This window comes from Corvus moneduloides, chromosome 3, assembly GCF_009650955.1.
Source record: "Corvus moneduloides isolate bCorMon1 chromosome 3, bCorMon1.pri, whole genome shotgun sequence".
Classification (NCBI taxonomy): domain Eukaryota; kingdom Metazoa; phylum Chordata; class Aves; order Passeriformes; family Corvidae; genus Corvus; species Corvus moneduloides.
In genome coordinates this window covers 65,179,085-65,190,698 of record NC_045478.1, presented here as the reverse complement: position 1 = coordinate 65,190,698, position 11,614 = coordinate 65,179,085, and the positions used below count along the sequence as shown (strand labels likewise).

At 40.4% G+C, this 11,614-nt stretch overlaps 1 protein-coding gene across 2 annotated transcripts in view; it reads left to right on the top strand.

Annotated features, from left to right (window-relative positions):
* The first annotated feature begins 313 nt into the window (after positions 1–313).
* AIG1 (androgen induced 1) overlaps positions 314–11,614 on the top strand; it is a 123,584-nt gene continuing 112,283 nt past the window's right edge. The window contains exons 1-2 of one of the 2 annotated variants that reach the window (XM_032101983.1): positions 314–634; positions 785–1,184. In XM_032101983.1, the coding sequence (XP_031957874.1) occupies positions 494–634; positions 785–796 (153 nt within the window). In that variant the 5' untranslated portion in view covers positions 314–493 and the 3' untranslated portion in view covers positions 797–1,184. Of the gene's footprint in view, positions 635–784; positions 1,185–11,614 lie in introns of those variants that run through there. The other variant, XM_032101982.1, reaches the window with a different exon arrangement.

The following is an 11,614-nucleotide window of genomic DNA, read 5'->3' as shown; positions in this document are numbered from 1 at the left end:
GCCGGCCCATTGACAGCGCCGGCCGCGGGGGAAGGGTCGCCCGCCCCGGGGGCACACACGAGACACGGCGTTCCTCCGAGCAAGGATATTATAACCCGTAATTGCTGACCCATTGCAGTTCTCGCTTGAAAACCGGCAGGCAGCCGGGTTCTGCAATTAACTCGTGTTCACACTGGCGTCCCTCCGCTGCCTCGGGAACGGCCCGGCCGCGGAGCTGAAGCTCGGGAGCGCGCCGAGCCCGCCCGCGCGGCCGCGGCCGCCGCTGCCGGCCCTGCGGGCCCCCCTGCCCCGCGCCGCCGCCGCACCGCGCGGGCCCTGCGCTCCGCTCCGCCCCGGCCGGGGCCGTGGGGGCGCTCGGAGTCCCGCCCGCACGGCGCGCACACACACACAGGGATACACACACACACGCCGGGACACACGGACACACACACACGGTGACACGGGGACACAGACACGGACACAGGCACACGGAAGCGCACCCCGCGCCGCAAATATGGCGCTGGTGCCCTGCCAGGTGCTGCGCGCCGCCATCCTCCTGTCCTATTGCTCCATCCTGTGCAATTACAAGGCCATTGACATGCCCGCGCATCAGACCTATGGAGGCAGCTGGAAATTTCTGACCTTCATAGACCTGGTAAGTGCCCCCGGCGGCGGCCGTGGCCCTGCCCCCTCCCTCGGGCTGCCCGTGGAGCGGCCGCGGCCCGGGCGCATCGCGGCCCCCGGCGCTCGACGGCTTCGCCATGCGGTGACCTTAAAGCGGGGCGGCGACATGTTGGGGCTGCAGGGCCGGCCGTGAGAGGAGCCAGGCGGACACCGCGGAGCCGGGTGGTTGGAACGGAGAGAGGCACGGACAAAGCCGAGCGGCTGCTGCGTGTCAGCAGCCGTGGGGAAGGTGCGCCTGACGGCCTGTTACCCACCCCAGTGCTGATGATGTGTTTCGGCTTTTCTAATGGCCGACAGTGAACACCAGAACCTGCTGGCCCAGCATCTGGCTCCCGTGTGCTGTCAAAATAAAATATATTGCTCCCTTTGGCCCTTCTGAGGAATTCATCCGTGACAGGTTGCAAGTGTGTCAGTGATGAAGAAAGTGCCAGGCAACTCCAACTTGCCAGATCCAGTTAGTTTTGGTTGCAAATCCATAAACGAGTGTATGAAATAAAAGACGTGTCATTTCATCATATTTCTTCGTAAGGGTCCAGATCTGGAAGAGTCACCAGCATGCTGGCCTGCTGGAGAACACCAGGTGCCAGCCAGAGCTATTTTTAATCTGAGCTTCCGAGGCTTGCTGCCTCCGCAACAAGTGTTCCCTTAGTGCAGGTGGGAGGAGAGGGGGCGGGGGGAAGAGAGGAGATGGGAGGAGAAACTTGGTTTCTGGTTCGGAAATATGATAGCCAACTTAAACCTAGTACCTAGATCAAAATATTTTTTTCTTTGTATCCATGGTGTAATTAGGTGAGAATTTTTGCGGTTCCAACTCAGTTACTGAGAAGTCCCAAAATGGAAGTATTTCAGTACCTCTCAGAACTTCACTGTAGATTCACAAGTACTGCTGCTCTTGCCTACAGACGTGAATTGGCTCAATAGGTCGAGTTTGTGGGCTTGGAGAGCAAACTCAAACCCTAGTAGCCAAGCAGGTCAAGTGTGGAAATTTCTGTATCAGGATTAAGTTAAGGGTCACTGAGGTCCATATATTATTTGCAGAGAAGAAGCATCAATTGTATTTTTCACTTAGCCAGGATAATTTTTTTTTGTAGGTGCAAAAATTTGCTGGAGCTCTGAGGATCGACAGCAGTAACTAGTGCTTTTACTGGAACTGTAAATTGGTGTCTTAAGGCTTGATGTTTCTCAGAAGGACAAACTAGAATCTACTTTTTTTTTCGTTTTGGGCTGCTGAACAGTACTGTCTCTAATATTGGTTAATAGAAGTTAGCATAAAATCCGAGTAAGTTAGGGGAGTAGCTGTTGACTTCAATGACAGTTGAACTTGGAGTGAACCAGCTAAAGCTAAAAGCTGATAATCTCTTTGAGTCTCCTTCACCTTTTTCTCTTTTCTCCTAGCCCTGACAGCTGCTTGGGGACTAAGTCAACCAGGGCTGTCACACAGTTTACAAATTTACAAATTTAACTGTAAATGATAGTCATCATTTCCCCAAAAATTATAGCCTTGTCTGTGGCAAGTTCACTTGGACTTTTCCATCAAACCATGTACATTGTTCAGGCTACTTCTGTCAGGGCTCAAAAGATCAAGGTAAATATGTAGTGCTTTCTAAAATATCTAGAACAGTTATCAACTGCAGCTAGTAATTTCTGTCCTTTAGCTAATACTTGCCCTGTGTTTCTCACAGTCAAGCCCAGTAGTTGAGAAAAGGTTTAGCAATTTCTTAGTCTTCAATCCTTCGAAATAACACACAATTCAAGGGCTTGAATGCATTTCTCAGTGACTAGCCAGCATGCAGACCTCTCCACTTGCTGACAATATTTCCTTATGTCCAAATGGCCCTGCTACCATCTTATGTAAGCAAATGTATCTTTCTGTTCCCTGGGACAACTGGGAGACTTGACGAAACAAAAACAGTTAGATTCCTGAGGAGGATACCAGGAGGCATGGTTGGAGGATGTTAGGCACATCTCCAAAATCCTGTATCTTGCCTAAGTCTTGCAAATCTCTTCCATAAGTTTCAGTTTGCTCAGCCATGTGCACTGTTCCTGTGTCAGTCACATTCAAAGGCTGTCTAGACAAAATATCATCAATGCCAGAGTCTTGGCAGACGTGTGTTCTTGCTACAGATTGTACCTCCACAAACAGAGATTTCATCTTTGACATCACAGAAGCACGTAGAAGTTCTTTCTGCTTCCAAAAACTGCTACCAGTTTTTGAGAAAGTCAGTTTATGACTTGAATCTGAAAAGTAATTTGAAATTTTTTCCATCTGTCCGTTTGTAAAGGGATGTTCTTTCCAGTCTCAGCATCCATAAATCTCTTGGAGTTTTAAGTAGCTGGCTTTGCGAGGTGCTGTGGGAAATGATTTACAGTTATTCGCAGGTAATACCCTTTTGAATTGAATTATGAAAATCTAGTAGTTTGGACTCTAAAACACAGGACAGTAAAACATTATAAGTGTATGCAATGTTTTGAACAGTAGACTTTGAGCCCTCACACTGTTCACGGAAGTTGAGCATTATGAGGAAGTTGTTTAATACAAATGTAATGTGCTGGTCCATCCAAAGTATTTTGGATGTTCATATCTAAGTAATGTTTTGGATGCCAGTGCTCATTCTTAATCCTTGAATTAGGAAAGGAGACAAGTGCAACCGATGAGTTATTTTAACTGCTGTTATTCTGATGACTTACTAGGTTTTTTTGCACTTGCAAATGTGGTGGCAACATTCCCTACAACACCTGTGTCAGTGGAATATTTTTCTGGTTTATAAAGCAATGCACAGGCAGTATGTTTTGACATTACACTCAAGATGCTTCTGACTGTTGCAACTAATAGTAGTATCTCCACTTCAGACTTTCTTCTTGGTATAGAGAGGTGGTAGATACTTACCCTCCTTATTCAAAAGCTGGTAAAGATACCTGACTAGTACCTGTGTATTACAAAGCCCACACAGAAAAGAGAGCAGTGTCTTCTTTCTCATGTATAGAGTGTAAAACCAAGGTATGAAGAGGTAAAGAGTTGCTGCCAAAATCAGTCGGTGGGGCCCAGCAAATGGAATTATGGAACTGAATATTCAGGCTAGTTCAAAACTACCTGCTGCTTTCATTTAAACTCAAAACACAAACCAGGCCTCGAGGTTAGTTCCTGTGAAAACAGCAAAGAATTGGATTCAGATGGGATATTTCAGGAGATGGGCCTAAAATTTCTTGTATAGCTGCCTTTGTTTAACTCAGATTCACCATTTTGTGCTTTAATAGTAGAATGCTGCAGGACAGCACTGTCCTGTGCCACATCCCATAAATTCATTGTTGAGCCTTATAGCTGAAAGTTAAGGTAGGCCAGAAATTATGCCAGCAAACGTGATTCTTTGCAACAAGTTTGTCAGCTATGTAAATCCCTCAGAAATTTTCCTTACTCAGTTCTGTAGGTACTTGAAGTAGCTGAGTTAAAGGTTATAGTTCTTGGTTGCAAGACAACTAGGTCATCCTGCATACACTGCAATCACACACTTGCCTTTATAAATACACATTTGTTGAGGAATCCATTGCACCAACTTGTTTAAAAGTTGCTATCGCATTTTATTCGTCAGTTTCTCTTGGATCTCTTGCTGTTGGTGGGAGAGGAGGCAAAAACAAATAGAATTTTTCTTCTGGAATAAAGTGGAGCCTGTGGGTGCCAAAAGAAGACCATATCTACTTTTTGTGTTTGGGTTGTGTGCAGTAATTAGCAGGAAGGTAACTTCGAGTTAAAATAAGTATGTACCTCCTTAGTAAGGGATGTGCTGGTCTAAATGGCTTGTAGTTTTCATTGTGCAGTTTCTCTGGAAACGTTATTCCTCAAAGAAAATAGAGTAAACCAAGATATTAGTGCACATGTATTAACAAATTTATGGGGTTTTGGTTTTGTATTTTATAATCCTAAGGTCTCTCTGATAGGCTGCACAGAGACAAAAAGCAAGGCCAGATTTTTGGAAGCAGTCTCAAGTGTTGTGTTTTATGATTAATGGTCATAAAATTAGTGGTCCCATTTTGAATATCAGAGTATTAACGTGGGTATTCCTGTGACTTGATTCAGGGCAGCCAAACCTAGAGAGGAACAGATTTTGCTCATATATAAATCTGCTGATGTTATACACTTGTTATTCTCTTGAAAGAAATAGCAGGATGTCTGTGTGAACTTTTATCATTGTCTGGCAGATTGCGTTCTACAAAAAACAGGTATGTGCTCTGTTCCCAGCACATATTCTTTGCAAGTAAATGCTGTATTTTTTTTGCAGAAAACACATTTAGATTTCGTTTGATTAAGTTCGAATAAGTGATCAGAGCTTAGTTCCTTGTCTTTGAAACTTTCAGAGGGCCATGTTATCAACAGGACTAGAAACTCAAGTTGTTAGACTTACAATTTATTTATTTATTTAGTGTATTAGTTATTAAATTATGTGGGATGCAGTTACTAGACAACATAAAAAGGTATCAACTTAACAAAGCACTGTGAAAAATTTTTGGTGATTTGTACCCAATTTGGATTTAGTCAAGCTGATAGGAAATAAAATGACCAGAAAATACTAGAGGCCAAAAGTTTCAGAATTAAGGAATAATAAACTGTACCATTGGTGTATTATCTGAAATGGAGCAAGTTTCACTGCTAGCTATATGGGTTACACTTGCCATAAGCAGAGGACAAAAGTGAAAACAGATCCCACACTCTATGGAATATAACAACAACTCTTTTACAGTATTTCCTTTAGTAAAATAAATTTCACCTTCTGCTTTCCTTTTTCATCATCTGTAAAGTTACCCTGATACTGAAGTGCTTTATGGCTTCTGAGTGAAAAGATTACAGAAGTGTAAAATATTACTATGCATTATTCCCAGCGGTAATTTATCATCATATCTAAATATCTTTGCGGTCTTACTATACCAGAGAACACAGTCAATGGAGAATTTATCAGTTTACATAGAAAGGGATTGCTTTTTTAGGAATAACAAGGTGAGGTTTCTTAATGATGCTTAATGTATTTGAGAGAAAAGGCAACAATATACATAGCAGAGCCTTTTAAGTGTTTCAGAGCTTTTTTTTTTTACTCCCAGGCTGTAAACATGTCTGGGGAACAGTAATGTATAGTGCTGTTGATGCAGTAATAAAAATATAATAGTATCACCCTTTTTTTATTCATAGACCCATGTTTTCCATTTGCTTTTGGTAGCACTATTACAAATTGGGTGGAATTTTCAGCACTACATGGAAGTGTTCCGTTTTCACATTGCATTAGTCTGCCTTTATTTTACAATTGTACTTAAGTATGATGTACATTTAATTTGGGAATTCTCAGGGAAGTTATGGCTGTCTTGAACTATTTGTGTTGGCAGTGGGGTTGGCAGCATAAAGCAGGAGAATGGAAGAGAGAAAAAATTGGGATCACTTTCTATGATGATAGATTTAACTAATGTCAATAATATTATTTTAGAACTTGGAGTAGGTAAGTGGTACGTAACAGTGCTGTATTTTACACCAGTGTACAGCCTGTAGAGTTTTGCCAGAACAGTTTCAAATGATGACAACTTAAAGAAATTGGTTTAGTAGTCTTTCTGTTGCCCTTTGAAAAACATCCTATTTACTTAAGTTGTATTACAGTTGAATTATTTTCTTTCAAATTTTATTATAGTAGTAAGGGTAATTCAGATAATCTTATATGCCTTCATATGGCAAAATTGTTTTAAACAATTAGTTTAAACAAGGACAACACATCTAGTGTTCTATGTTAGTGTTCTTTGCTGAAGTTATTTGGGTTCTGAGCTGTCCTAATCCATTGTGAATATGAGTATATAAAAATTATTTAATCAATGTATTTTTGACCTTATATTTGTGTTATGTTAATGCAGCCATGTGAGTTCATACAAGAAATAAATTCTGGAAGATTGACCTCCTTGAGTTGTAGTAAAGATCTATATAACCTATCAAATAATATTATTTACCAGTATAGAAAATTGCAAATGTAATGTTTAAAATTAAATATATTTGTAATAAAAATCAAATTCTGCTTGATTCTTTGCAGTTACATGAACCTTAGGATATACAAAGACTTGTAGGGTAGATGTCCATGTGGGTAGTTACTTGTTTTGTCCTTAGGCTGAAAAAGAAGAAAAAGAAACTTGATTATCTGAAAAGTGCGAAACCCTCACATGATAAAAATATTTTATTATTGGTGTGGTGGAAATCTCAAATGTGCTAATATGCCACTGTACAACAAAATTGAAGTTGATCTAAAAGTAAAAAAAAAAAAAAAAAAAAACAAAAACACAACAAAAAAAAAAAAAAACACAACCTTTATGAAATTACAAAACCCTCACATTCCACAGATATAAGTTTGCAGATTTGAATAAAGTAAAACCACAATAGAATGTAATTAAAAAAACCAGGCCATTCTGCCATGTATTGAACACAATATATTAGATTCATTGTGAAGGATTATGCTGAGTGTGTATATATCTGAACAAACCAATAAAAACAATCTTAGATTCCTTCCATTAGATGAAGTATTTTCTGTGCTGCAACCTTCCATATCTAATAATAGGTTATGTGAGTGCCTGCATATCCTAATGCAATATTTAGAAAACATTTTTCTAATTGTGCTACTTTAATATAGACTCTGATATTGGGAGAAGCTCAGCGTGGGTGGAGAATTCCTTGTCATTTGGAGTTCTAATTGCTAATGCAATTCCAGACAGTAAATGTAAAAAGATCACCACCAGTGACAGGTTTGTATGCTTTCTGCAGAATTCAGGAGTGAAATAAGTATTGGTGTATAAGAAAGTTCACATTGGATATTTCTGTACTTGAAATAAAAGTGATGTTACTGCTTGCAAAACACTCATGCAAAACATCAAACTCCTTTCAGTGTAGGTTTTTGGGGGATGGGGTTTAAGTATTTGAGTTTGAGGCCTAGTCTTCTCATCTTTATGTTCTGGTATATTTAGATATATGGAGATATAGATATAGATATAGATAGCATATAAGGTAGAAACAAAATTGACAATTGACTTACTTTGTAGACCAGCTCTTTGAATGGGTGAATATGAAAAGCTTTCATCCTTCCAATGAAAGCTTTTCCAAATTTTGTCTTATTTACCAGCATTTATTTGTATAATTACATCTTCCCCGTACTGTATTTTCCAAGGCTCTGAATTTGTTGCTAGTCTTCAAAGCCTTGCAGGCTTTGTTCCATTACTCTTACTATGTATAATGCAAGATTTTTTCAACTCAGCATAGTTAAATATGCTGCCACTGACAAAGCTGGGTTTAACTTCAGTGGATGGAAAAGTTAACCCAAGTCTGAAGCAAACAAAATCTGTTGGAAGCTAAAGTAAAACTTCCAGACTTTTCAGACAGGAAGAAACTAAAGTAAATTAAAATTTATAAGCATGTTTTGGTAAGACTTAAAAACAAGCCCCTTTCCCAATAAGAACTGTGATTAAGCTTTTTCTTTTTTTTTTAATATTGCAAAGTTGCTTTTATACTGAAAATTGTGGGGATTCTGTTGGTTGAAAACAGGCTAAACTTATGTGAAATGTTAGGGGAAGATATTGATTTTCTGAAATTACTAATTTTCATTTGTATGAAGGCTCCTTCTGGCAACTTAGCTAAATCCATGCAATTTTCCCTTGAGAATTTGAAAATAACATTTGAATGCCTCTAGTTGCATTCCCTGAACATCTTGTCTTGCCACTGCCCTTGCAACCATCCAGTTTACAGTAGGTTTTCCAAACAAATATGCCAAAAGGCACAATTATGTAATAATTTCCACTTAGATCTGTGTGTAGCTGACATGGTTCAGGTATTTTTGCCACAGTTGTCTGTCAGGTTAGTTGTTTTAAAGTGCATGAGGACTCTGCAGTGTAGCTTAAAACAAAACTAGTACTGCTGCATTTTTCCTAGCTGAATATTAGGTGTCCTGGTAGAGTAGAATGTTCAGGAGAGCAGGATGTAAAATCCCTCACTGATTCCTTGCTTACTTGTAAAGCAACGCACGAGCAGTGGTGTGTTTTTGCTATTAATTAGTCTAAGTGAAACAATTTAAGAGGCTGAATCTTAACTCTACAAATGCTGCTAGACTCTTCAGACTGTTTGAGCTGCTTGTGCAGGGAGGGACCTAGCTGAGAATTTAAAGGGATTGATTGGCTCATTTTTCATTTCAGGCAGTGCTGTCTGTATTTGTGTATTTTTTTAAACCTAGTGGTTTGTGTACCTGAGGGTAAATTTACTTTTTTCTTCCCTATATTTGCATATATTTTGTCATGTGTCTTGAAGCCTTCTGGTCCTGGCAGCACATAAGTAACAAATCATTATTTATTATTACTGCTAATATTATTAGAATTCAGTAGGAGTAGGAGTTCCACATGCAAAGCACAGGTGGCATATGTTCCTAAATGTACTTGATCAGATGCAAGAGGAAGAAAAAGAAACTGCTGACTTTAAATGCTGCTCTATGAGTTAGAAAATGCAAGAATACAAAAGGGATGTTCTCCCCTGTGAGGCGCTTAACAAGTTTGTGCCTGAAGTGGTGGAAGCATTTCATACTGCTGATGTTGGGGCAAGTGGCTGATCCTGAGGTACTGCAGTGGGGCCCTTGACCGTAGAGAAGACACAAGTCATTTATGGCCAGTGCTTGCGCAGGCTCAGCTGTGTAAAGAAAGGAAGTAGGGAAGTGAGAGATAAAAGGAATCATACATGACAGCACTTTGTACCTGGGGCGTGTAGGTGACAGAGTGCACCACGCTGACCAGTCTTGTGTTGTGACAAACAGGTATTTAGGTATTTGCTGGCTATGAGGACAAAGTGAGGGGAAGGCAAGGGGTGGAGATACAGGGTGGCTGGTATTTCTTGGCTAAACCAGCATATGTTAGCTCCCTCAGACTTTCCTCCTTTCCTTTTCCTCTCTGTCATTTCTTCCTCCCACACACCCACACAGTCTCCCCACACAGCCCCCCTGGCTGGGGACACTGGTGCCAGAGCACCACTTCCCTGCGCATACGTGTTTGGCTTAGCACACTCTGCTCAGCGCAGGGTGCTTGCAAAGCTTGTCCCTAGTTAGAAGCCATATGCACTGACAGATGCAGAGGTCCCCATTTGCTGTTCACTTAAGCTTACAAACAAATTGAGACTCCATGCTGTGAAAACTTTCTTAACCTGGGTTTACTTGTTCTATCTATGTTCCAAGGACTGTAGACACAATTGTCTGCATTCCAGTGCAGTCCCAGGAAGTGAGTCCCAAGAACGCGTGAGTCACGATGGAAACCTCTGCTGTGTGGAACTGCACGGCACTGTACTTTTAAACTGAACATTCAGGAGGCTGAAAGGGATTTCGGGTTTTTGGGTGTGGATATACATCTTTGTGTACATTTGATATAATAGTTTTTTACTTATGCTGCACATTATTTGAAAATACCAACCTGTTCGTAAGAACTGCTCTGTTCCATAGCCTCTCCATATGCTGTGAATATCTCAGAGTAAATTAGTCTGCTACTACTGAAGTCAGTTTAGGTGACCAATTAATGAACCATGGGTCGAAGATTACAGTGGGTCAAGATGCTGTTCAAGTTTTTCAGTGTCAGCTGTAGAGGACAGGAGAGAGTAGACAGCTTTTGGGTCAGCTGTCTCATGACCTACCATGGCTAGAAAGGGATATTCCTGTATTTATCAAGGATGTTTCTAATTCCAATACCTTATTATAGAAGATTAGCATTCAAATCTCCTTGACTCATTGCCAGTATAATTTCAGAAGCTAGACACCTCTGGTTTTCCATAGATTGTATTCTATGTTATTAAGTCAAATGTCATTTCAGGCTAAGTTTTATTTTCCTTTTCTCGTGGTTCGGGGCAGAAGCTACTTACAATTATTACCAAATATTACCAAAATAATTCAAAGCTGTTTTGTTCCTTATTAATTACAAGGCTGAGTTCAAATGACAAGATGTTTTTTATGACATTTTAGAAATGCATTTTAGAAAAGGGTGGAGGGACCTCTTGTTACTTTGAGGATTTGGGCCAGTGGGATCTGAACTTCTTGATTTTAAAATTCAACCTGCAACATAAAAGCAAATATGAATGTTCCTGAGGGTGTGCAAGGGATGACTCTGTTCATCCACTGCTGGCTTTGTCAGTGAAAGTGCTGCCACTTTGCCGTGATCCATTTGTCCCCCTTATCACCCAGACAGGCTCTCAGTTGCAAGTTGCTGTCAGCTATCAGTGTATTTTCTACCTTTTTTTTTTCCTTATAGGAATCCCCCTGTTTGATATCTCTGTCCCTGTTCTAATATATTCTAACCCAGCAGAGTCTCCTTGATCTTTCAGCTCTGCTCCACAGTTCCAATTGCACAACCAGTCCTCTTCCAGAAGCCTGTGTTTTCCTGTCAAGTGCTGCTTTTCTTACCCACCTACTCCTTACACTCCTTCCCCACCATTCACACATACTGTCTTTCCCCCCAGTGCATTCACTTTCATGTATTCTTCTGCATCCTCACTCTGTCTTTCCCAAATACCAGACCTACTCAGTGTCATTCATTCTCTTGTGTTTTTAAAGCAGCTTGTATGGACCCAAACCAATAAAAAATAAGCCATCTTCCATTAGAAAAACTTGATCTTGGTGTGGTGTGGCCTTAAATAAACTAGTTTGGAAATTATGCTGTTACATAAGACTCTTAGCTTTGCTTTCTGTTTTTGAACAAGTTTTTAAGCATCCTGGTTACAGGAAAAAAAAGCCTGTAAGTGTTAAGCATAATGGATCATGATCCTAATGTTTATTATGGTGTTAAAATCTTGTCATTTCTTGGTAGTCCGCCATTCAATTTTTTTATGATAAAATTTCCAATTCAGAAGCAGGTCCTTGATAGAAACTAATGTTTAACATGAAAAATCAAAATTATGTACAGAATCAGCAATCAGTATTTATTCAGA